At 37.4% G+C, this 26,978-nt stretch overlaps 1 protein-coding gene across 1 annotated transcript; it reads right to left on the bottom strand.

Annotated features, from left to right (window-relative positions):
* Positions 1–410: 410 nt before the first annotated feature.
* On the bottom strand, positions 411–26,978 carry TCTN3 (tectonic family member 3). The gene is made up of 14 exons (XM_045568878.1): positions 26,637–26,978; positions 26,340–26,463; positions 25,924–26,042; positions 22,073–22,200; positions 21,737–21,845; positions 21,535–21,650; positions 20,986–21,021; positions 20,358–20,438; positions 19,415–19,540; positions 18,449–18,556; positions 17,930–18,024; positions 17,473–17,626; positions 16,404–16,541; positions 411–832 (listed from the first exon to the last, which is right to left on the bottom strand). The coding sequence occupies exons 1-14, from the start codon at positions 26,890–26,892 to the stop codon at positions 605–607; spliced, it is 1,818 nt and encodes a 605-aa protein (XP_045424834.1). The 5' UTR covers positions 26,893–26,978; the 3' UTR covers positions 411–604.

Here is a 26,978-nt window from a genome sequence, read left to right as displayed (position 1 = left end):
CACAATGGAGGGAAGGAAAGAGCAGAAATAAATGGCAGAGTCATTTGCTAGTAGAAAAGGGAGCTGGGATTCCACATTTATTTTAGAAACTGAGTGTAAAGAATTGCTTTCCTCACTCATGCCAGGGCAAAGGCTGTGGCCAGACTTTGGCAAAGAAACCAGACAAAATATACAGCCAAAAGTTTTCTGTCCTAAATACTCAGTTTTTCTTAAATCCAGAGGACAGTGGGAACACATTCCTCTTTCTCCTGGGCCCACCTGTGCCTAGGGTAGATGGATGAAGATCTTGCAAACCTTACATTAGGCACAATACAACCAGAAGGGCTGGAGGAAAGCTCTTTGCCTTCCTGGCTTAAGAAACAGAGAACCTAACTTGTACCATGTTGCCTGCAGAGCCCTAAGCAGAGAGCTATGATGAATAAAATATTTTTATTGCTTTTCTAAAGTACCTTCTTTCATATACAAAGATTCCTTCAGTTGAGTCTTCTATTATCCTAAATGCTTTCCTCTGGTCATAAGCAGGTGAGGATCTGTTTAGCCAAGATAAGTAGGCTGCCTCAGAGCTTCCCATAGGGAAAACTGAAATCTGATTATTCTCTTTTCTTCACTTAGTCTCTAGATTGAGAACTCCAAGTAGTAAGAGGCACAGGATAAGGATGGGAGGGACTGAGCCTTTTTGAGAGTCTATTCCTCTGCTGAATGCCACTTTGAAGGGAAAGAAGAAGTCGAATGGCAATTTCCAGTCCATTCTGGGTTGGCCCCTTGGAGGCTCTGGCTTCTGGGTAATGTCCACAAAGTTCACAAGAGTTGTCAAAGGTACTTCTTGGGAATCCTACAGGAAGAAAGTCAATGACAGGTCAGTGCTCGGTGCCCATTCGTATAGCCCTCTAGCTTAGATGTTATTATTATTTTCTCTGAAGAAAAACCAAAACCAAACTGTTATAAACAAGATAGCCTTTATCTCATATTGGCCCTAAGTGGTTCTCTTTCAATGAGACACAAGGAAATGAACTTCTTAGCAACAGTCCACGACACCAGTACTGTGAGCAGTTATACCTAACTAAACACTGACTCAAGCTTCCCCCAGTTGGGAAGCTGTCTGATAAGAGAGAGGCCAGATGGCGAAACGGCTGCTGTTAGGTGCTTAGCAACTCTACTCTATCAGGTCTCAGAAGGCTCCAGGCTCTGAAACAGCACATGTGTATAAACGAAAGTAGCAGTGGCAATTCTATTCTTTCTTAAATTGCAGAGAGAAAAGTAACTCACAGATTCTCAGGATTAGAAAGGATCCTGCCAACCACCCGCCAATTCAAGTCAAATAAAATAGATGTTCCCATGAGAAGGGAACTCTCAGGCTGACTCAAGTATCTGATCTAACACATGCAGTTTTTGGTAGAGATGGTCGCAGCCTGATGACATCAAGCACTGGAATCATGTTTATCTAAAGCGAATTCCCTTCGGTCTGACTCTGAGCTCACCAAGCAAACTTCAGATTAAACTTTGACGGTAAATAACTGTCTTGTTGAACCGAAATGAGGATTTTCTCCATTCGCATTCCTTCACTCTGATGCCCTTATTATCTGTTGTGGTCTTTGGCAACAGTAAGCACCAGGCTCTGGGAAGATAATTTTGCCTGGAATAACCCTTCTAGGGCCTGTTATTTGTTTATTTTTTAAATGGGTGTGGAGCCAGTGCTGTGATAATCTTGCATATTAACTCTTTGAATTCTTTTTTTAAAAAGTGAAGCTCACGAGGGACTGGGTATAGAACTAATGTAACTTCTGAGGTGCTGAAAGAACCATATACATCACAAGGATGGCCAACCTGGGCAGAAGCTGCCAAGGGAATCTTGACAGCCAGGCATCAAAGACTGGCTGAGACTAATCAGACAAAGCAAATGGATATTACTTAAGTAATAAACTTTCTTTAGACTTTTAACTTATAAAAGAATTTACTATTAAGACTTTAATTTCTACCCAGGAAATTTATAATGAGGAGAGGATATGTATTCAATTTTTTGAGCAAATCTTTGCAGGTGACATTACTGAAGTATGTTAATATTGTTATTTAATCTCATTGTAGAATGCCTGATGAGCTGTACTGGCTGGGATAGCTAGCAATACTCTGGGATGGGAAATAGAATAGGTAATAAATTTTCAGCTTTGGGTTGTGTTGTCTAGGAGTTGATTTAATTAATGTGCTATTCCGATTCATTTCAGAACCTTTAAGAGAAGGGCAATTTTGAAACTGCCCACTAGCAGTCCCAGGAGAATACCCAAAGGGGCTGGGGTTGGAATTAGGGTAGTGGTCTCATGATGGAAGAGTGTAGTATTACATCAGGAAGCCCACTGGTACACATCCAACCCATATCTACCTACCTAGCATTAATTAGTATTAAAACTGACATTTTAATCTCTTTCTGACTCCTTTTAATTGGTTTCAGATTTAAGCAAGCAAAATAACAGTGTTATTGGCCTCCTCAAACTGCCAAATCAGGGAATTTCTAGAGCTTTGAGGTCAGCCTATACCCAGAACTGACCTATCTAAGATAACTATGAGCCCAAGAAGTCATTCTTTAGGTCCATGTCTCCTCAAGTATGTATCGTTAAGTCTATAGGGGTGTTTCACTGGCTAGGAAACCCCACATGACAAAAGTTGTTTGAACAGAGTTGTTCCTTCAGCCTCATCTAGAATATGTGCTCATCAAGAGCTACTACTAGACTTGATTTTAAGACAGTACAGACATGTCTTCTCCCTCTATATCTCAAAACCATTCCAACCCAACAAGAAACAGATACAAAAATTCCATCTCCACTGAAACGAGAAGATATCATAATATGTGAAAACAGAAAGCAGATGGAGGCAAAGTTTCCCAGAGGGAAAGAAGGCCAAACCTGAAAGTCTTCAGAGAATAGAAGCAAGCAGATTTTCTCTGTAGAACCTTGAAAAACTCAGTAATAGGAGATAACAAGGAGGCAGGGATGATGTAGGGATGGAAAATGGTTACTGAATGATATCCCCTCAGTGCAATCAGATAACTATCCCTTTCCCACCTCAACAAAAGAATAAACAACACAAGCCAGAGAAATTCTGGACTCAGGGACATTGGACATAGAGAAAGACAGAGTGAGGCATGAAACTGAACACAGAGGGATTACTCTGGATGAAATCCCTTCATTTATCCAGCTCTAAAATACTTGCAGATTGTCTTATACCCATACCCTTCAGTCAGGAGACTGGAGGGTCTTCTTTGGAAAAAATTAATACTCTTGGCAAAGCCACAAAGATACTAACTGCCCTGCAGTGAAGGCCACAAGTCAGTAAGTGTCACCCATGATCACAGCGCTTCAATCAGCTTAATAGCTTTTTCTTATTTTGGATAGAAAGCTGGAGAGACTGATGAACGTGGAGGGAAAGCTTTTCACATTGAAGAGAAAAACTGTACCAAATGAATTGAATAAACTCCAAGGAAACAGACAATGAAAGATGAAGATGCAAAGTTGTTAATATCTTCAAAGATATATAAGAAAAAGATATTATAAAAAGAAATAGAGAATAAGAAGGAGTTTAAGTATTAAAATGTGATAGTCAACATAAAAAATGAGCAGAAAGGTTAAAAGGTAAAATTGACAATCTCTTCTAGGAAGAACAAAAGCATAAGGAGATAGACAATGAGAGACAAGAAAAAAAATCAGAAAATCAATCTAGCATCCCTTTAGCAGATTAATAGGAATTTCAAAAAGAGAGATCAGAGAAAATAATGCAGAGGAAATTATTAGCCATGTAGTAATAATTGAAATTTCTCAGAACTGAGTTTCCAGTGTAAAAAAACCCATGAATTATTTGGTAAAATGAATGAGGAAAAGACCTAGCCAAAGCATAATATTGTGGAAAGTTCAGACTACTAGGAATAAAAAGATCTTAAAATAGTGTCTGAAGAGCAGTATTGGAAACTAGAAAACAATGGAAAATTGCCTATAAAACTGTGAGTGAAAATAATTTTTGTAAGGCTGGTGTCGGGCACCCCTCCCCTCCCTAATGAAAAAAGAAGAAGCTCACGAGACCTGCCGAGAACAATGCCTGCTAAGCTCAACTGAGTTAAAAGAATAACCACACCTGATGGTTACCATGACAAGGGTCTCGGCTCCTGGAGTCCGTCACGGTTCCTGGAGTCCACCCATACCACCAGCCCCTCCTATTTCTCCACACCTGCCCTAAAACTGCACCGGAAAATTCCTTGCTCTCCCCGCCATAAATCTTTCCACCAAGGAAACTCCCACCCCCAGCCCTAAAAAACATATATAAACCCACTCAAAACTTCTGGGGGTGCAATTTCTCAGGTCTCCCCCCCCTCGGGACCTGGGAACCTCGCCAGGGTCTCTCTCTTGGGACTCGTTACCCCCACCCAGGAGCACTCCAGTAAAGCCTCTTTATTTATCCCTTTCAACTCTGCTCCTCTTTCTTTCTCTGGTGCTGGCCAATCCAAAAAACCTTACAATTTTCAATCTAGAATTTTATATGTAGCCAAATGACCAATTAGACATGATGAGGATGATGGCTGAATAAGTTATCTTCAGACATATGAACTAAAGAACATGTATCGTTTCCCAAATAAGTTATCAGAATTTGAGCTCCACCAAAACAAGAGATTAGACCAAGAAAAAGGAAGAAGTAGCATCTAGTAAACAGTGAATCTAACATAGGTAGGAAGAACCCTAAGATGGCAGTAAAGGAAGGTCCCATGACAATTGCTGGGCAGCAACCAGACCAGGGGTGGGGAACCCGTTGTCTTAAGGCCATATGTGGCCTTCTAGGTCCTTAAGTGCGGCCTCTTGACTGAATCCAAATTTTACAGAATAAATCCTTTTATTTTTATTAATACATTTTTGTTGGTCTTTTATATTTTTATTTTTAAAATGAACATATTTAAAATATCAAAGAATAAAACAAGTTTCAGTGAAATAATCCTCCCAGATTGACTGGCACAATTAGAACATTAGTAAGCCATAAGGGCTAAATTGATGGCTGCTATGCTCGTGATTTAGTTCTAACTTCCCCTACCCTACTGGTGCTACTACTGCACGAGGCTGGTTGGTGAGAGTTTATGGAAGTTGAGTACGGCAGTCTGTTATCAGCTTTGGACAACAGTGCACTGTGTTTCTGTTTGAAGTGGAATTTGTGAACAGTTGCACAGCTCGACAGTATTTTTTAGTTCTGTCTGCTTAACAGCCCATCATGTCAAAGAAGGCCAAGAGAACACTGAAGGAAGAAAACAGATTTTTTAATGAGGATTGGGAATTGCAATATGATCTTGTTTCTGCTAAAGATAAGATGATTTGCTTGTTTTGTGATACTATAATATCAACATTAAAGAAATTCAATGCTTATCAGCATTATAACACTTATAAGGACCACAAATATTTTAAATCAGAAGGAGAGGCATGAAAGGTTGTATTGCAGAAATTAAAAGATGAAAAGCAAAAGCAAAGACAATTCTTTCAAGCAGCCATAAGACCTGGAAATAGTGCCATGAAAGCAACTTATAAAGTCGTTTATAAACTCTAGAAAAAAGGGAAGCCATTCAGTGATGTAGAAATTGTGAAAGAATGCATTGTTGACGTTGTAGAATGTTGGGACCCTGATAACATTTCAAAGTACAAACAACTGCTTCTTTCAAGGAGAACCGTAACTGATCGGCAGCATTCATTAGCCTTCAACTTAACAGAACAACTTCATGTAATACTTCTAAAGGGAAATATATATTATTCAATTACTTTGGATGAATCAACTGACACTACTGACTTGGCACAGGTTTTACACTTCATTTAGGTCATAACAGAAGATTTCCTTTGCTATACAGAGACTTATTCGCTTTGAGCACTCTTGTGAACAGAACACGGGGAATAGATATATTCAACAACTTTCAAGATATATGTTGTGAAGTTGGACTGAATTTGGTAAATTTAGTAATTGTGTACAGACAGTGCACCTTCTGTGACAGAAAAACATGAAGGGTTTATCGCACAGATGAAAAAAGTATTAACAGATCCAGCTGCTCTCATTTCTTTTCATTGTCTCTTGCATCAGCAAAATCTCTGTGCTAAAGCTACTATTTTAAGTGACACTTTGCAACAAGTATTGTTAACTATATTTGTGCAAATGCACTGTCAGTTTCACAAAGTTAAACAATGAGGTATTCAATGTGGATTTGCCATATCATTCTAAAGTGCATTGGCTATTGCAGGGACAGGTGTTAGCCAAAATTTATCTCTATGAGAACAGACAGTTAAATTTTATGAAGAACAGAATCAGCAATGTGAATTATTGAAAGAAGATTTCTATAGGAATGCAGCATTTCTGTGTGACATCATGTCAAATCAAAACAATTTGAATATTTCTTTGCAAGGTAAAACTAAGTCTGTATGTGATATGTGGCACAAAAAATCCAAGCATTTCAAAAAAAGCTATCTTTTTTCAAAACACTTCTTCAAAAGGCACTTTTGGATGAACATTTTCCCTGATTAGCAAAGGTCATTGATGAGCAAGATGATATTATATGCAAATCATTTGGAGAATACACAGCTGTTATAGACCTATTAATGGGAGAATATAATGAAAAGTTCAGTGACTTTGAGAATCATGACATCACACTCAAATCGGCATTTCAGCCTCACCTAGTTGATATCACCAAGGCACCTAAAGAACTACAGATGGAATTGATTGAGCTCTCAGGCGATAACATTTTAAAGTCATTGTTTGATGCCGAGAAAGATCCAATTGAAATATGGAAAAATGCAGTGGAATACACATGCCTTTGGCAACATGCCCGAAAAATGCCGTCTTGCTTTTCAAGCACTGTGCATCTGCATTCTCCTACCTAACCCAAAGCAAGATGCCCTTAAGGTCACAGATGACTGATACCCATCTAGAGGATCAGCTAAAACTGCAGACCTCCATGCTGTAACCAAATATTCAAATACTTTCCAACAAAAAGCAGACACAACATAGTCATTAAAAGGTTAGTTAACTTTAAAATTAAATAGTTTTCATTTTTTGAAATTATTAAGTACATAATGGTTAGATTTTTACAAAATAATATACATCTTTAAGTATATCTAATTTAAGTTTCTTAAATGTGGTCTTATTTGATTACTTATTGTGGCCTTCCAACATGAAAAGGTTTCCCAACCCTGAACTAGATCATATTATATCAGATTATGGAGGTCTCCATGAAGAAACTATGTAGGAAAAAGTGGAACTGATAGAGTATATGGCAAGTTCAACTATTTGGAAAACTGCATTGAGAGAAATTTTACAGCTATTGGAGAGAGTGAGAAGTCTTAGCCATTAGCTCAAAGAAAACTAAGAATGAAATATGAGGTAATTATTAATTTCAGGGAAAATAAAAAGTTTCATAAAAATTGAACTACTTGGCTCAGCATGAATATTTACATAATCATAATAATGAAACACTGAATAATGACAATAAAATATTTTGATGCAACTACATTGGGAAAGTGGTAGGAGAGATATGAGGATAATAACAGAGCTGAACTCACCTATGAAAATAGGAAGTCAATACCTTATCTCTGAAACTGATGATTCAAGAGATAACTAAGTGCCTGATAGCACAGTAGGGTGACTACAGTTAACAACAATATATTGTATATTTCAAAATACCCAGAAGAGAAGATTTGAAATGTTCTCAACACAAAGAAATGATAAATGTTCATGGTGATAGATATCCTAAACACCCTGATTTGATCTGTATACACTGTATGCATTTCTGAAAACATCACATGTACCCCATAAATATGTACAATTATTATGTATAAATAAAGAAATTTTTAAATTTAAAAGAGTTAACTAAGTATACATACTGCTTAGAAATCAAGGTAAATACCAGAAGAAACAGATAAAAGAGTTAAACAGGTAATTTCTGAAGAGTAGGATGATGAGGGAGGACATTTTTTAAGAGATTCTCTTTTCTGGCATTTTGACTTTAAAAAATACATGTATGTAGGCATTATTATTTTTTTAGAGACAGGGTCTTGCTGTGTCACCTAGGCTGTGCTCCTTCCACCTCAGCCTCCTGAGTAGCTGGGACTACAGGTATGCACCACTGTGCCTGGCTAATTATTTAAATTTTCTTATAGAGAGGGGGTCTCACTATGTTGCCCAGGCTAGACTTGAACTCCTGTCCTCAAGAAATCTTCCCACCTTGGCCTCCCAAAGTGCTGGGATTATAAGTGTGGGCCACTGTGCCTGGCCATGTATGTATTACTTTGATAAATTAGACAATTATAAAATAATTTGATCAATTATACAACTATCTAGCATTAGTCCAATCTGCAAGGGTACTGAAATATAAAGTAGGCTTCACAGTCCCAGCAACTTTTGTCGTCCCAACCCAAGGCAAGGGAGCTGGGCTTTCATGTTACTGCACACTGAAGTCACTGGCTAAGGGCCATCTGGGAGGGTATATTCCCAGATACTTTACAGGCATAGTGGGTTCTAGTAAACAAAACAAAACAAAACAAAACAAACAAAACAAAACAGGAAGAAAGCCTCAGGCATGCCTACCAAAAAAGGAGAGGGGAGAGGATAAGAACTAAAAGGGTTACTGCAAAGAGCAAAATTACATTTGGGGACAATCATCAGGGCATCACATATAACATATAAAAGAACTGGATGACATGTCCAAATTAAAAACCTATCCATAATCCTTGACTCCTTCCTCCTCAACCTCCACATCTAAGCAAATTAAGTCTTAACCTGTAGCATCCCTAAACCTGAATTCTGCCTACTTCTCACAGCCCTTACCTGGTTTTCTACAGCGGTGTTAGAACAGGTTAGAACTGTTCTAACTTCACCTCAGTACTGCCTCACACTTTCCAGAGTCTATCTTTACCACTTCATACCTAGCTCCAGGCATGGTACTTGGCACAGAGTAAGCAGTCAATAAGGATTTTTCTTTCTTTTTTAACAAATGAGTAGAGGTATTTTTGGAGATAGGAAACTAATAAAAAGTAACAAGAGATAATAAATTGCAAGGTAGGAAGTATGTCGTAGCTATTTAACAGCAACTACAGACCTATTTGACCCCTTATCCTTCCCACCACACTGTAATTAGGATCCCTAATGGGTGGGCTTAGTTAGTTTCATCTATATATTTATTAACAAATATTTCAAGTGAAATGCTTACCCTTCATTTATTAAAAAAATTCCTAGTATAATTGTATGGAGGTTTGGAACAAATGCAGCGTATGCAGTAGATAGTCCAATTAAAAGGAACTTGAATTTCACTTACCAGGTCACTGGATAATAGTGAATGTTACTGACCCATTTTAGAATTTGAGTTTTAGTACCACATGAAGAATAAAGGTTTTTGAGTTATGTTCAGTGTGTTATATTTTAATTTTGAAGTCTAAAGTTTTTCTATTTATGTTTTTAAAGTTTTGTATAGGCAAAATTAGAGAATTCACTGTTTAGCGTGTATATCAAGAGCATTGGAGAAAAAAACTCCCTCAAAGTCTGGTTATCTCATTTCTTTTGTCAGGACAGACAAAAGACACATAGCCCAGTCAGCACATTTCTTTTACTATGGATCCAGTTCTGTTAGGTATGGTTGACTTAATTTATTTCTACTTTAAGCTATAATATTTCACAATGTTTACTTCAGAAATTACCACCAACAATTTTAACTCTTTGTAAAGTGTGAGGGATTAATTTGCTTCAATTCAATTTACAGTGCAGCAAAATTCTTTGTCCCAAAATAAGATTTACTTTGTACCAACATGAAGAGTTTGAATTAAGCTTTATTTGGCTTTGGTAATAAGGAGTACATACAATATATTACATCTGTATAATCACAATTTTTAAACTATTATATGTTAATCCCCTATGTCAAATCATTACAAATGGAAACTATCATTATTAAAGAAAAAGCTATGTGTTTTTGTAGCTACATTCAGACTATGCACTAGAATAAATTCAAGTGTGTAACTCATTGCTGAGCTGTAAGAGTTCTTTATTCTATACAAGACTTTGTCAGATACATGTATTGCAAATCTTTCCCCCTAGTTAATGGCTTTCCTTTTCCCTTTTCTTAAATGTCTTTTTGTTTGGTTTTATTATTTTTATTAAGGTATAATTTATAAACAACATATTTATATATGTAAATATAAATATATAAATATATATATATATATCTTAAATGTTTAGTTCAATGAGTTTTGGCAATTATATATGTATATAGCCAATATTCCAAACAAGATCTGGAATATGTCTATCATTTCATAGTTCCCTCTCCCAGAAGCAACTACTTTTTGCTTTTTATCACTAAAGATTAATTTTCCTTGTTCTTATACTTCATATAAATGGAATCGTACAGTATATTTTGTATGTGTGTGTGTTTGGCTTGTTTCACTCAAGATAAACATTTTTGAGATTCATCCATGTTGTTTTGTGTACCCATAATTCATTCTGTTTTATTGCTGAGTAGAATTCCATCGTGTGAATGTACCATAATTTGCCGACTCTCCTCATGATGGATATTTGGGTTGTTTCTGGTTTTGTTAATAAGGCTGCTATGAACTTTCCTGTACAAGCCTTTTTGGGGGCACATATTTTAATTTCTCTTGGGTAAATAATTAGGAGTAAAATTGCTGAGTAATAGAGAAGATGCACTTGTAAAATTTAAGACCAAGTGGTTGTACCATTTTTCATTCCTACTAGCAATGTATGAAAATGCCAGTTGTTCTACATTCTTGGAACATGATTGTTAGTCGTTTTTGATTTTAGCCATTCTAATGGGCATGAAGTATTATCTTGTGGTTTTAATTTGCATCTAATGATTAATGATGTTGAACAGTTTTTTTTTTACATTTATCGACCATTTGTTTATTTCTTTTTGTGACCTGTTCTTTTTGCCCATTTTTAGTTTTTTTTGTCATTGTATTATTTATTTGTAGGAGTTCTTTTTATATTCTAGATGAGTCTTTTGTTAGATAATGTATTGAGAAATATTTTCTCCTGACCTAGCCTGCCTTTTCATTTTCCTAATGGTATCTTTTGTTGAGCAGAGATTTTTAATTTTGATAAAGTCCTATTTATCAACTTTTTTTTTTTTTTTTGAGACAGAGTCTCACTCGGTTGCCCAGGCTAGAGTGCCATGGCATTAGCCTGCCTCACAGCAACCTCAAGCTCCTGGGCTCAAGCAATCCTACTGCCTCAGCCTCCCGAGTAGCTGGGACTACAGGCATGCACCACCATGCCCAGGAATTTTTTATATACATATTTTTAGTTGTCCAGCTAATTTCTTTCTATTTTTTTTTAGTAGAGACGGGGTTTCGCTCTTGCTCAGGCTGGTCACGAACTCCTGAGCTCAAACAATCCTCTCGCCTCGGCCTCCCAAAGAGCTAGGATTATAGGCATGAGCCACCATGCCCGGCCATTTTTATCAACTTTTTAAAGTCTTATGGTTAATGATTTTTGTTTCTTGTCTAAGAAATCTTTGCCTACTTCAAATTAGTAAAGATAGTCTCCTGTTTCTTTTAGAAGCTTTATAACTCTGGATTTTATGTATTGGTCTATGATTTTTGTGTATGGAGTAAGACAGGAATCAGAATTCATTCCCTCCCCCCCAATAATATGTTTAGCTAGTAGTTCCAATTTTATCCAGTTGTTCCAGCACCAATTGTTAAAATTTTTTTTCCTTTTCCCATTGAATTGATATGATTTGTGAATCTATTTTTGGACTCTCTCTTCTGTCCTTATACCAGAGTACCACAATGTCTGAGATTTAGAGTAAGTCTTAAAATCAAGCACCGTAAATCCTCCAACTTTGTTCTTTTTCAAAATTGTTTTGGCTATTCTAAGTCCTTTGCATTTCCATGTAAATTTTAGAATCAGCTTGTCAATTTCTACAAAAATGGATGCTAGGATTTTATTGGGTTTGCATTGAATCTATAGGTCCATTTGAGGATAGACATTGTAATGTTGAGTCTTCTCCATGAACCATTCATTTAGGTCCCCTTTCATTTCTCTCAGTAATGTCTTATAGTAAAGAGGTCTTTCATTCTTTCTGCTAAATTGTTTCTAAGTAATTTGTTTTTTCATGGTATTGTAAGTGAAACTGAATAAAATCATCTCTGAATAACATCTAGTTATTTTTACATTTCCTAATGACTTTAATTTTATAAAAGCAGTAAATTATATTGTAAAGAGTTACAGAATACAGATAAGAAAAAATAAGAAATAAAAGCACCATATTTCCATCACTAAGAATACCACTATTAATACCTATTATCTTTGTTTATACATATAGATATCCATATGTACATTTTTAACCATATGAGATCCTAAGTCTGTTTTGTAATTTGCTTTAAAAAAAAATCGCCTCTAGCTTTTCATGTCAATAGTATTTTTTATCTAAAATACAGTCCATATTCAAGTTTCTTCAACTCTTCCAAAATGTGCTTTACAGTTATTTGTTCACATCAGACTCCTATCCAAAACCATGAACTGTATTTGTTATATATATTACACAAGTCTCTTTTAATTTAATATTATCAGATGTGGTGATTTCTATTATGATAATTAGAACTTATTTTCCTATAAATCATATTATAAAGGCCCATGTAAAGGTAAGTTTTCCTCAAGTAACTCCATTTTTTTCTTAGGGACAAACGTATACATATTTGAGGGAGAAGCCAATGAAAATCTTTAAATTCTCTCACTTATTTTAAAGATGTAAATGAAGCTACTAATTTTCAAATGAGTCACTGAAAATGAATATGTTAAAGCTGCCGCCCCCAACCTCTGAGGCTGCAGACCTATACCGGTCTGTGGCCTATTAGGAACCGGGCCGCACAGCAGGAGGTGAGCAGCTGTGAGCTAGGAACGCTTCATCTGTATTTACAGCATCACTGCCTAACTTCTGGCACCCCCTACTGCCGGCTGTGGAAAAATTGTCTTCCATGAAACCGGTCCCTGGTGCCAAAAAAGGTTGGGGACCACTCTGTTAAAGAATAAATGTGGTTGAACATCATGTATTAGCAAGAGATCTTAAGTGGTTGTGTATTTTAACATGGAACACTGAGCAAACTTTAAAAAGTTCTTTAAAAAAAATAGGTAATAAAATATTAAAAAACACAATAAACTAGGTCAGTTTCTTCTATACCGGCTATTAAGAAAAGGAACCACAGAAGGGAGCAAAGTACTTCTACAGTCTAATAATTCATTAGGAGATAGAGGCAAATAGTAGCTGATTGATCCTTGAAAAAGAAAAACTTTAGTGACAGAAACTTTACTGACTGTCACAACAATCAAGTCCACTGCTGGTGCTACTATTGTCTCTTCTCAGAAGAGAGGTCAGCTGGTGTCCTCCAAGACATAACAGAAAAGAGAAACAGAATGCTTTCCTAGCCGTTTCTTGGACAGCAATTATTTCTAAAATCTAATGTTGAATTATTTTGTTTAGTGTTCCTTATCTTTCCTCAAATACTGCCCTGTTTAATAACGAGATTGTGGCATAGGTTCTTAGCCTGGCTTCAAGAACCTGATAAATCCCTTGAAACTATATAAATGTCTGCATTTTTCTAGTAAGTCAATAATGTTTAACAGATTCTGTCAATGGGGTCCATAAAATTTAAGACCCACTAAGACACCCAGGTAGCTAGATTGGAAGTTTTTCTAGTGTATGCTACTTGATTGAGGTATAAAACACAGCTAACTTTCAATTATAATCAATAAAAGACATTTATTAAATAAAACAATATAAGTAGCTTTGGAATATCGTCAAAGATATATCCTCTAAAAGTGTTTTTGCATGGAGGTAGAGAGTGGAAAAATAGATAACGGAGCCTGGGAAGAGGAAATGAAAGGATTGGGGGAGGATAAAAAGAACTGGGTTAAAGGGTACAAACATACAGTAAGATAGAAGGAATCAATTCAATGTTTGATAGCAGAGTAGGATAAACTATACTTAACAAAAATGAACTGTGCTTGGGTGATGGATACCCTGAATACCGTGACTTGATCACTATATATTATATACATGTAAGAAAATTTCTCATACACCCCATAAATTTACAGAAATTAAAAAAAAAACTGTTTTTCAAATTGTAAACTGCAACCCATTAGTGGGTTGTGTCTAGCATTTAAAAAAAAACCCAAAATAGCATAAACTAGAATAGAATAGAAAATATCACAGAGTACACTGCATATAGTAAAGGCATTGTTTTATAGAACTTTTATTTCCATTTTATATGTATGTGTGTTGTAAACTGGGCCATGATGTAAAATAAATTTCTTATCATGGGAGATAGCCAACAAAAGTTGAAAAACAGTGCTCTAATATCTGCTTTTTTCTTTTCTATTTTGCCTCATAACTTCTTTATATACCACTTCTATGGAAGCTTGGGGCCAAAAAAGTTATGATGATAAAAATAATAATGATATAAAGAACAATACTTACTGAGTATTCACTATGTGCTAGGAGCTGTGCTAAGTGTTTTACTTTTATGATCTCATTTAATCTGTACAACTCAATGAGTATTATTAACCTCTATTTCATAGAAAAGAAAACTTAGATTTAGACAAGTAAAATAACTTGCTATAGACATAGGTCATCTGACTCAAAGCCATGCTGACCATATAAACTGCAGGCAATGGGCCCCCTAGACAATCTCAAGAGCAGATGATTCACTTGGTGATAAACAAGAATTAAATATTATAATTTTAGAAAGGTTTAGAGCCTTGGTCCTGTGATGATGCTACATTGTTCTTTATACTCATATTGTTTTGGTTTTAATTGATATAGAATATTCTATAAAATTAGTTGTTTCTTCCTAGAGATATATTTTATTTTTTGAAATTAAAAAAAAGTTTATATGTGACATGAGATATAATTTATTTTATTAACCCCCAAACTTAAAAGATTCCTTTAAAGGCCCAATTAGTATAAAATTACAAGTAGCAGAGTACCATGTAAATGAATGCTGTTTACCTTCAGGGGTTTGTTGTGAGAATTCAATACTTAACAAAAAACACTGATAAAAAATACTATCAGTACCTGTCATATAGTAAATGTTCAATAAACATTTAGCTATTATATTAATATATTAATAATTATCATACAAAATGATAGGAAAGTCTATACAGTTTTTTGCTTAAGTTTTCCCCTATTTTATAGTTAGTCCTTAGAAACTAGCCAAAAATTATGCTCCTCTACTTTTTTTTTTTTTTTTTTTTGAGACAGAGTCTCACTTTGTTGCCCGGGCTAGAGAGAGTGCCGTGGCGTCAGCCTAGCTCACAGCAACCTCAAACTCCTGGGCTTAAGAGCGATCCTGCTGCTTCAGCCTCCCGAGTAGCTGGGACTACAGGCATGCACCACCATGCCCAGCTAATTTTTTCTATATATATTTTTAGTTGTCCAGATAATTTATTTCTATTTTTAGTAGAGACAGGGTCTCGCTCAGGCTGGTCTCGAACTCCTGACCTCGAGCGATTCACCCGCCTCGGCCTCCCAGAAGGCTAGGATTACAGGCGTGAGCCACCCCGCCCGGCCAGCTTTTTAATCAATTAATTAATTTTAATTTTTTTTTTTTGAGGTAGGATCTTGCTCTGTTGCCTGGGATAGAGTGCAGTGGTGTCATCACAGCTCACTACAACCTCAAACTCTTGGGCTTAAGCAATCCTCCTGCCTCAGCCTCCCAAGTAGCTGGTACTACAGGTGCACACCATCATGCCCAGCTAATTTTTCTATGTTTAACAGAGACAGCATTTCACTCTTGCTCAGCCTGGTCTTGAATTCCTGAGCTCAAGTGATCGTTCCACCTTGGCCTCCCAGAGTTTTAGGATTACAGGCATGAGCCACCATGCCCAGCCAAAACTGTTCATTTAATGGAGCACATACAACCAATAATTGGTGACTACAAATACAACAGCAGTAACTTTAATTGCAATCAACAAACTCAGAGACTCTTTTTCAAAAAATTTTTCTCTATATCCCAAGTCATCAAGCAATCAGAGACTCTCCTAAGTGTGTGACTGTCACATCGAACACATATTTATGGAAAATGTTTTCTGCAGTTAAATCAAACAGCATAGTAATAGTGGTAGGATTATTTAAAAGAAATTAACCTATAACCTGAGGTAAGGAAATAAAAAAAAAACTGGTAAAAATGAGATATAGGTTGTATTCATGACAGCATGTTAATTTCAGTGACCAAGCAGGGAGGACAGACTTGAAAATTAACTGTGTCGGCTTACTCTGAACAAACATTGGTTTGGCAACATAAATTGTCTTTCAGAAGATAAAAGATGATCTGGTTATCAAATGGTGACAACACAATCTAGGCTTTGCAAGGCTTAGCGGTCTTTTATGAGCCATGACTTACCTCTACAGATTGGCATTGGTATAGGAATCGGGCTGCTGACACATGAGCTTGTGGGTTGGACTGGAGGCCTATAAATGCCCATAATACCTGAATCTCCAAGGAAACTGGTATGAAACAGCAGGAAGTACAGTTCTTAGCCTGCAGAAGGGTAAAGAAGCATCTGCTTGAATTGCCTGATGGTTGTCTATAGTCAGTCACTATGCATTAAATAGCCATAATTTCTTAAACGTTATATTATACAATAGAGAAGGCTTAAAGGAAGAACACAGAAGTTCACAATAGACTATATTATTATTCTTGATCTTAAAGAAATGATGATTAAAAGCAAATTTGGATAGGGAGATGGCATATAAAACGGTATGCAACTAGAGCAGCACATGATGCCATGGAGGGACGTTCACTAATTAATCTATAGTTACTGAGTATCTTCTGTATACCTGGGATGTGGGAGGCACTGGCTTTGAGCAGGCAACTTGGCTACAGTAAAGGGTTTGAACATAGGAACAGTGAAAGGTTAAAGAAGAGGACACCTAAGGGTCAGATTATGAAATCCATCCAAGTAGTCTGTTTTGAAGGCATCAGAGAGCCTCAAAAGTTTCCAGAATAGAAACATGGTATAATAAAGCAGTATTCTAGGAAGATTAATTGCAAGATCCATATAGCAGGATACACCATTCTATATGGTTTCGATTTTTAACTGGATAATATATTTTAATGTACAAATACAAATTTTTATGAGAACAACAGGAAGAATCTGTTGTTCTTATATAACCTCATGAAAGAATCTGTGCTGACCAAATAAATATTCGAGAATATTTGAAATATATGGTGTGATTTTGAACCACAGACAATCTCTAGAATTTCTACTACAATTTTTTTCCTAAGTAAGGAAAATAAGTTAGGCATAAACCTATTCTGAAATAATGACTTCAAGTGGGCATGATTTCTTACACTTTTCCTTCTATGACAAACATATTATCTATGGAGACAAGGCTGGTTTTAACCTTACTACCCATAATTTACAAAGGGAGAAAATACACTTCAACAGAAAGTGTATTTCTCTCCTTACCGAAACACTGCAGCTCCTGCGGAGGATCCTGGTCCACCCTCCTTTCTGGGCTGGGTCAGCATTACCAAAGATGGCAATATGCTCTGGTCTCAGCCTTCCATGGAGAGTCTGATAAATCTCCTGCTGCAAGTGGCTGCAGTTCGCTGTCTTCACCCTGTAATTAAACACCATGGAGGCTGAAGTCCAATGCTAACATAATAATGTAACTGTATTAGTACTGTATATTAATCCAAATACCAGAAATATTATAAAATAGATTGGAGGAAGTAATCCTTAGTAGATATTAAGGACTGTCAGAAAACTCTTAGCAATATTAACACTATGTAGATTAAAAGATTATCCCTAACTATAATAGCATTCTCTGAACGGTCATTTAAAACATAGAAGTTATCATATCAATATATTCCCTATAAGCTGAAACAAAATTGTAGGAAATCATAGGGAAGCAAAGACTTACCTGAGCTTGCATCCAGACATTGCATTCACTCCAAATTGTGTTTCATGTCTCTTAACAGAGCAAGTCCCATTACCCTGGCTCTGCAAAAGGGTCATCTGAGGTGGAAAAGTCATGGTCAAGGAGATAACGGAAAAAAAGTAGGCAAGATTGGAAAATTTATGCTCTTTATTTTCCCTTAACACTATTTTATTAATATATCGTTCAAGTCAAAAATTTGTGTTTTCCTCTAGTAATTAAAAAACCAGAGACAATTACTGTTTTTCCAAAATGGTTAACCACATATCAGTATATAAATATCTCATTAAAACAAACAAAAATCTGCCCAACCCTCACCTTTGGCCAGTCTAATGTAAGTTTTAAAGGCTTTGGTGGCATCGACATTTAAGAACATAATGTATTCATAATATGGTAAAGAAAGTGCTGAATACCTAAAAAATGGGGGAACTTTGAGAATTGGAAAATCTAAAAGATCAGCTTCTCATTAGGCTACAAGAGGCCACCCAGCTCCAAAAAGGATACTGAGTAACTTATATCACCAGTTAGAGCCAAGAGTGGCTTCCCAACAATATAGCCAGGATTCCCACTTCTAGGACCAGTATGAGAGGCAGCTGTGCTCTGTTGAAAAGCCTGCAGAAAGAGTGAAGAGAAGTCATTTATGGAGAAAAGCATGCTTTGCCACCTTCCACTGCTTGGCTTCCTATTCTTTCTTAAGCCAATGTAATAAGCGAGCTACAATGAACGATCTGGCTTCTTTCCACAGTGTAGCATTTTGCAGAAATTTCTACTCCAGTATTTTACTTTTTTTTATTCACTAAAACAAATCCTCAGTGATCTGAATATTGAAATTCACTATATGCCACTTCTGTCAAGGATCTATCAAAAATACCTTAACCCTGTTTCTAAAAATTTATTAGCAATTTAGGGCTATGTTGAGCCTGGATAAAATCAGAGGAATTTAAATGTAACTTAAAAAAATATATTTTAGTTAACTATAGATGTTCCAGAGATGAGTTCTGACAGACACAGGACTTGGATGATCACCTGAAGGGAGAGTTGAGAAGAATTCTGCTGGGTTCAAAAAGAGGAAAGTAGTAGAAGAAAGCCAAATGGTGGTGATCAAGATTGGAAACTTAAATTAAGTGGGAAATGAATAAAATTCTGAATATGAGAAAAGTTAAAGAATTTCTGTGGATGTTGGTTGAATTTATGATTCAAAACAACTATTTAAAAAAGGAGTTTTGATTTGAGATTGAAGTCCTGCTTGTTGGACCACACAGAGAATCAGAGAAAATGTTACCACACATTTGTTGAATACCTGTAACTTGTAGTTAAATTATGAAATATTAAATGTTGAGGCATTATTCAACAGATTGAACTAGGGCTTCATATTCTTATTCTATTTCACATGGATTACAGAAGCAGGGGAACTATTTCTAACCCAATATTTCTTCCCTTCTCAATCCCCTGTAAGAGAAGGGCCCTAACCCTGAAGTGAATGATGAAGTGTTGCTGCAAAGAAGGGCTTGGCTCCACAGTCAGGTTGGTTTGTTCAAAACTGACAGACACTTTCTGGATTCCAAAAGTCCCATTGGTCTCTATCTCATAGGTGACCTGAAATGCAAAACAATAATCAATTAATGAAAATAGTTACTGGGCCAATTATGTTAGGGATATATTTTCTGTTTTTAAGAGTTTATTGTAACTGAATGAGGGAGACTAAAAAACTAATATTAAAAATGCCAGACACAAATACCATGACATGATAAAGATGACTTCATATTACATTTTCCTATGGAGAATAAACTAGATAAAGCTCTTTGAAAGGGTTCATGGAGGAGGTGTCTTTATGGTAAGAATTGAAAAGGAAGAAAAGTTTTGATTGTGGGTGGAGGAGGGCAAGTAGAAACAGAGGCAGAAGTGAGCATGGAACAGAAACTTGGTTTACTTGGCTCTCATAATGTCTGAGGATAGAAGTCACAAGTAATTGAAGGTAACCTTAAATTTCTCAGCACAGTCTTTAAAAGGATGTTTTAAGATAATTCTTGCCTTTTTAGGTTGGATCAATTAGAAGACAGAGAATAGAGGAAGAGAAGCTGACTTTTCAGACTTTCAGATGATACTATGTCAACGAAGAAAGTATGGTCAGTCAGTAAGAACTGGTAAAAGGCCATATGTGGGCAAAGGAAGAAGAGTCAGAAATAATTCTAATGTTGTGGTCCTGAAATACCAGAGGATGGAGGATGGTGGCAACGGAAATGACTAAACCATGGTAGGGAACAAGATGATGGGCTCAATTCTTGACATGTTAAATTTCAGGTAAGGCACAAAAATTTAGGTGGGGTCAGCCTGGTACTTAACATACGATGAGGTACCTCTGGTAATGCTGATGCATATACATCAATCTAGAATCTGGGGCCAGCATCCCTACCTGGGAAACAACATTCTGACAAGTGTTTCCAGCCAACACAGGAGGATCAGCCTGCGAGATAAGTGTTATGGGAACCTGGAACTAGCAAGGGAAAGAAGGAAGTCAACAAAATCGAAAGCAGTATTTTCTCTTCTTGCTAGATATCGTACTAAAATGAATATTTTCCCTTCCCCTCGACCATCCCTTTTCTCTCTCTCTTCATCCACTGCCAGCCTACAATTTAAATTCAAAAGTCTTTCTAACCAATACTTCTCAAAACACTAATTCTATTAGATATAAAATAACGGTTTCATGGCCAAATAAGTTTTAGAAATACTGTATTCAATACTCTCCCCTTAGAGATTAACAAGGCCCTCTAGCAAATTAAAGGCTCTAAGAAGCCCACCCTAAATATAGTTTATTTACCCCAATGTATTCCAAACTTATCTAACACCTTATAAATCCTTATTTCATGAGGCTGTTAATGGTATAGAACATACTTGCAAAAGCACTGTTTTAGATCCATATTTAACTGTTTGCAGTATCATGCTTACATTTATCTTTTACTATTACAGTCTGGACTGAAATTGCCTCAGATGAAAATGGGCCAAATATTCTTTTTCCTTTTTCTGGATAAACAGCATCATACCTCCATATTCTGCAGATCAGTCATACCTCTTGGAACCTAGAATAAGAGACCAGCAGGGACATGAGTGCGTATATCTCACAGAAAATTACCAGGAGCTTGTGGTTTTATATTACTATCAACAGGCTTTGGTTTTGGGGGAAAGTCAATACATCAGAATGATTTGTTTCCTCTCTTCCACCTGACTCTTCCTTACACTAAAATGCCAGGGAGTGGAGAGCTAGATGGGAGGGTGGATAGACTGTGATGCCCGCCTACTTTGACAGCTCTGCTGAACAGTAAAAACAAGAAGTTTGGTGAAATTGTGAGATGTTATCCCCTCCCGCCCTCCGAAGCCAGTTCTATTAGCAAGAGGGGTGATGATCCTAGCCATATATCCCTAATTCTTTAATCTGTCTTCAGATGATAGGGTTTCTAGGCCCTCTGACTTTTATGTAGTTCTTGGGGATTGTGATTTCCAGTTCAATGCTCTTTCCACAACCCACAACAGTTGGAAGCATGTTGACTTCAAATCCACAGCGGTGACAGAGTGGGAATAGAATGAGCACCCACCTTCAAGACTGTGAAGTCATAGTAAGAGGCAGCATTGAGGGCTGAATCCAAGGTACAGCCACTTGCCAGGTTCTTGAAGAAACGCGTGCAGGTTGTAGTTTTACTCTCTAGGAAACCTTAGAACACAAAGAATTAAGAAAGTGGTGAATGAAAAAGCCTATTTTAAATTGAGCAAAAAGGCTGGTACTTGTGCCCTGCTCACCTGCAGGGTTGCCCTCAGCACAGAGTCCTCCAGCTCCAACTCCTGCAGGCTGTCTCAGCAAGCTTATTATAGACCACTGGGGGAAGTAAGTAAGAATGGGGTCCCCAGCCTGAATAAAATATAGGAGAAATTTATTCGTAGTGAGATTGGATTGAACTACACCAGAAAAGGAAAAAGCAGAAACAGCTTGTTTATAGGGACAGCACTGTTCTCCAAAGAGCCGACAATGGTTTATCTAGCTGCAGGGAGGTACCACAAAGATAGCTTGTCAATTGTCTGGTCTGCTCTGAGAGGAAAACCCAAACCAAACAATCCCATCCCCTTGCCCAAGCTCACCCTGTAAAAAGCTGATGGTGACTGGGTTTGAAATGCTGAAGTGAACGATTCGTCTCCAAACTCTGCAGCCAGGGCCTGGAAGTTGGTTGCATTAACCTTTTGGAGCTTCTGGAAATAGTTTAATTTTGCTGTAATGTTTTTAAAAGAAAAAGCATTTAGATAAAAGAAAAATATGCATTTTAAAATATCTGGCATGCCAAATATCTAATTTTTAAAAATATTTTCATCGAAGCAGAAGCATAATATACATAAAGTGTACAAATATACTCATTTTAAGTGTAAACTCAAAAAAATTTTACAAATTTATGTACTTGTATTACCACCACTCAGATCAAGTTATAGACTATTTTCCCAGAAGGTTCCCAAGCAATACTCCATCTCCAGAGATAACAATTCTGATAGCAATCTGTTAACTAAATCATTGTTTTAGTATTAAGATCTAAGAATATGGTCAATGAATGCCAGTCAGTTCCAAGTCTCTGATGGCCATGAATGTGTATGACTAGCAATTTGTGATGAAAATAGTAAGCTCAATAATGCTCATATTTATTCCACGCTGAATGAGTCTCTGATACAACAAAATGGTACTGTTTCCTTAGGAATATGACAAAATTAGAGACTGTTTGATCTGTCCTCATCAAATCTTCCTGTTTCCTCTAAATTTCAACTGACAGTCCTAATAATAATGTTTCCATCTCTCAAGTTTATGGATTTGTTGTATTTTATTCCTTTCACTTTATAATTCCTACATTCAAGATTTCAGACACCTCAAAAGGGTACTTTCTGTAACAATTCTATAATTTCTATTATAGCAATGTATAAATCTATCCAGGCTTTTGTAGCCATCTCTTCTTCTTTTTTTTAAAACCTTTAATACCTTTCTTTTTTTTTTTTCCGCACAGCTGACACCTTGATTTTATGTAGCCATCTCTTTATGGCACTTCAGAACCAGGACAGAGATGTAGGAAAAGGGCCCTTGTGTTCTCCCCTGCCCAGAAGGTGGCAGGTCATAGACGACACTGTCTACTACTCCAACTCTTCTGCTAACTTGAAAAACCATAGCAGAAATGTGTCCCATGTTAATTTCATTCTTCATATAATTATGGTCATGTGGACAGAGTCAAAAGACCTGCATCGTTGAAAGCTAATGAGCATTCCACATTATATAAGGTTGACCTTGATCCTCTGTGATCATATCTTAATTATTTGACTTTTCAGCTTTCTGATACAGCATGAAATAAATGAACACAACTCTCCATTCTGGGGCCTTTCAGACTACTCATTCTCTATACATCTTCTAGTTCCTTGATACTCAAACTGAGGTGCATAGATTAGCAGCCCCAGCATCACCTAGGAAGCTTGTCAGAAATACAGACTCTCAGGCCTCCAAACCTACTAACATGAGTCAAAACCTGCATGTTAGCAAGATCTCCATGGGATGTGTATGCATATTAGAGTTTGAGAAGCATTGATCTGAAGCAGGTGATGCTGATGCTGCTGGTCCATGGGCCAACTTCTACCTCTGATCTGAAATCTTCCAAATCTGAAGCATCCAAGAGCTGCTTTATCTTTTTCTTCAGAACTCATACCCTGAAAACCACATGGAAGAGATATTTACCTCATATATAATGCTGTTATTTCTATCTTTATGAATGAAGAAAACTTAAAGTTAAGCTAAGAAAGAAGATGAACTGAGATGGCAAATATCTACCTGGCTATTTTTTTATGGCTTAAAAATGAATATGAGAAGGTTAACATTATGTCATTCACTTCAGTGAAGAGATATTGGTGGTAGTGGTAATAAGCGTAGACTAAGGAGAATTCTTGCCTAAAATTTCTACCATGATACATGATATATTATATTAATACTTAGCAGAGCTTAAAGGTATTTAGATTTAGATTGGTACAACTGCAGATGTGAAAAGAAGCCTAGAGACCATCTGACCCAATTTCATTAGGAAATTTGGATCCTCACAGGTAAAAGAGTAGCAAACGGCCACAGAGGTAGGAGTAGATTGCAGAACTTCTGATTCCTGATCTAAGTTTTTCCCTACTTCATCATGCTGCACAGACTTTGACTAAAAACATCCTTTATTGATGATCATTATCAGTAGATATGATATTAAGCACCGTGGGAAAACAAAGATATGATCCATCATCTCAAGGTGCAGACAATTTACCTGGAGAGACATGATGTTCACATAAACTGATAGCAATACAAGGAATCCTGTAAGTTCCAAGGGAGTGACTCAAACAATAAATGCCTTAGAACTTCCAAGCATGGGATCACTTCCAACAGGTGAGCAAGAAAAGACTTACAGAAGAGCTAGGGATTTTAAAATGCAAAGATAAAGAGGAACATTTGAGTCAAGGAGAAAAGCAAATACAAACTTGGCAAAAAATGCAAGGCATATCTTGAAGACAATGAGTAGATAACTTTGGCCAAAGTAGAGGGTCAATGTATGGAGTAATGGGAGAAGAGCCTGGAAAGCTAAGTTGGATCAAATAGGAGAGCACCTCGATTGGCAAGCTAAAGAAGCTGGATGTTATTCTATAGGTAGCGGGAAGTCATTGGAGGTTTCTGAATAAGGAAGCAATATAATGCGATGTTATGGAAAGATTAACCTAGTAATGTGATTCTCCATGGTTGTGTGTATTGTGTGCGTACGCTATGTGTGTATGTGTGACAGAAGTAGGCATATAACCAGAACCAAAGGGAAGCTTTTGTTTTTTTCATACTAAGCTTGAATCTACACCCAAGCCTCACTCAGGGACAGTTCACTGATGTAATGATTCACTATTACTACTGGAAGTGACCATATTTCTCAGGCATTGTAGGAGGAAAAAAAGTTCAGATCCACTGGTCCAGAAGCAGTGAATACGATCACATCGGAGGCAGCAGTGGGGATTAAAAGCAGGGAGCACCAGTTGGGTACTACCTCAATAGCTCTGGTGCGTGATCATAAGGCTGGATTCAGAAGATAGTAGAAGGTTTGGAAAGGAAGGGGCAGCCTTACCTTAAATTGAAGTATTCACCTTGCTCCCTTTACCCTCTTACAACCTAAAAGGCCACAAGGCTTCTGACAAATACTTTCAAGTTCAAGTGCCCCCCCAAACCAAAAATTCTTTTCTGAGATGAATATAGTTTTTTAATTTCTTTTCTAACAATGAGGTGAAATCAGGGTGACTTGACTTTCAGGATGAAAGGAACATTTAAGTCTATTTTGTGTAGGAATATTGCTTCATAGACATTAAAAAAAGATATGTTAGCTTCATATCTTTAGAAAAGTTATAGCTATCACTAGCAAACTTCTAAGTCCATTAAAAAACTCCAATAATAACCATCTCTCATCTTTATTACATTCTACAGTTACAGAGCACTTTCACCTTCAGGGCCAGTGATATTATTTCACATTTTACAGTTGAAGAAATGAGCTTGGCAATGCTAAGGGATTTGCTCAAGTATGTACAGCTGGTAAGATGATTAAAAGAGGTGAGCACTGCCCGTAATGCCGAAGAAGAGGGCTGAGGTTGGGCATCCTGAGGGAACATCAGGAAGAACACCTGCAGTAGTACGAGCTGCAGGGTGCACATGGGGCAGTAGAGACTTCCAAGTGTCCAGGACTGAAATTAAAGTTCTGTATGAGTTTTCTGATCCACAGCCAATAGGGCATAAGAAATTGCAAATATTCAGTAATAAGAGACAGAGAGAAGAGGTAGAAAGAGGGGTAGAGGTTCAAAGGACAAAAAAAAAAGTTTAAAAAAAGAAAGAAATGGAAAAAAAGGCCAGAGAAAAAGTTAATTCTCAATAAATGTTAGACAATAAGAACAACCAACATGTTTCTACTTACAGTTGTTCACATGGACACAAAACTGCCTAATTCCATTTGAATCCATGAAAACTCTTGAAGGAAACGGGGAATTACTCCTGAAGATAAGAGAGTTGTCTACACACACCCAGCTTGAAGATCTGTGAGGAAAGAGAAAGCTACAATTAGAAGTGGCGGGGTAGGTCTAAAGAAGAGGGCTCCACGGATGGCTCAAGAAAGGACTCCTTGAGCTGCTACAGGACAACACGAAGGTCCTATTCTACTAGACAGCCCTGCTCTAGAGAATCAGAAAAGGCCATTTCTGGGAAAAAACAAGGGAATGTCCTAGCAGTGGAAATGGGGGTGGGAGGCACGAAGGCTAACTTTTCCTACTTCCAAATACTACCCATTCAAGGGCCCAAACGCTTTTAGGATTCAGCCTGCACGCAGAAGCTCACCTTACGCTGCCAGGAAGGCAGAAGGAGAAAATTGTCCTCGGATGGAGAAGATAGCAGTCCCTGTCGCAGCAGCAATTTATATCGCAGGTACCAGGAGTCAAGTCACAGACACAGATCGGTAAGACTATGAAAGTACAACATAAAGTAGAACGAACGGGATGAGGATCCCCAAGTTCTTCCACGTGCTAATTCCCCCTCTTCCGACAGCCCCATTCTTAGTTTTGTGGCAATTTAGCTTCGGTCACAGAATTTTAGATCTGAGAAGTAGCTTCCGCCTCCCACAACCCCTCCTCTCACCTGGGAAACGTTCCACGGTTCTATTCCTAGGCGCCGAGGAGGCCACGAGAGTAGGGCCCACAGTAGAGATCCCAAGCACGTCCGGGGGAGTTGCAGTTGCCTCCGAGGGGGACTGGACGGTCTCGCCCAGCGTCCCTGACCCCAAGTCCGAAGAGGTGGGCACTGCCCCTGATGCGGAGGAGGAGAGCTGAGGCTGGGCATTCTCGGGAAACATCAGGAAGAACACCTGCAGTAGCACGAGCTCCGGGCTGCACATGGGGCAGTAGAGCCTTCTGAGGGTCCTACTTGGACCTCCGCGGTCTCTAGACGCGTTGCTAGAGCGTGGCTGGGAGGAGTCGCATA

Source organism: Lemur catta, chromosome 14 (assembly GCF_020740605.2).
Source record: "Lemur catta isolate mLemCat1 chromosome 14, mLemCat1.pri, whole genome shotgun sequence".
Classification (NCBI taxonomy): domain Eukaryota; kingdom Metazoa; phylum Chordata; class Mammalia; order Primates; family Lemuridae; genus Lemur; species Lemur catta.
This window is presented reverse-complemented; position numbering and strand designations above follow the sequence as displayed.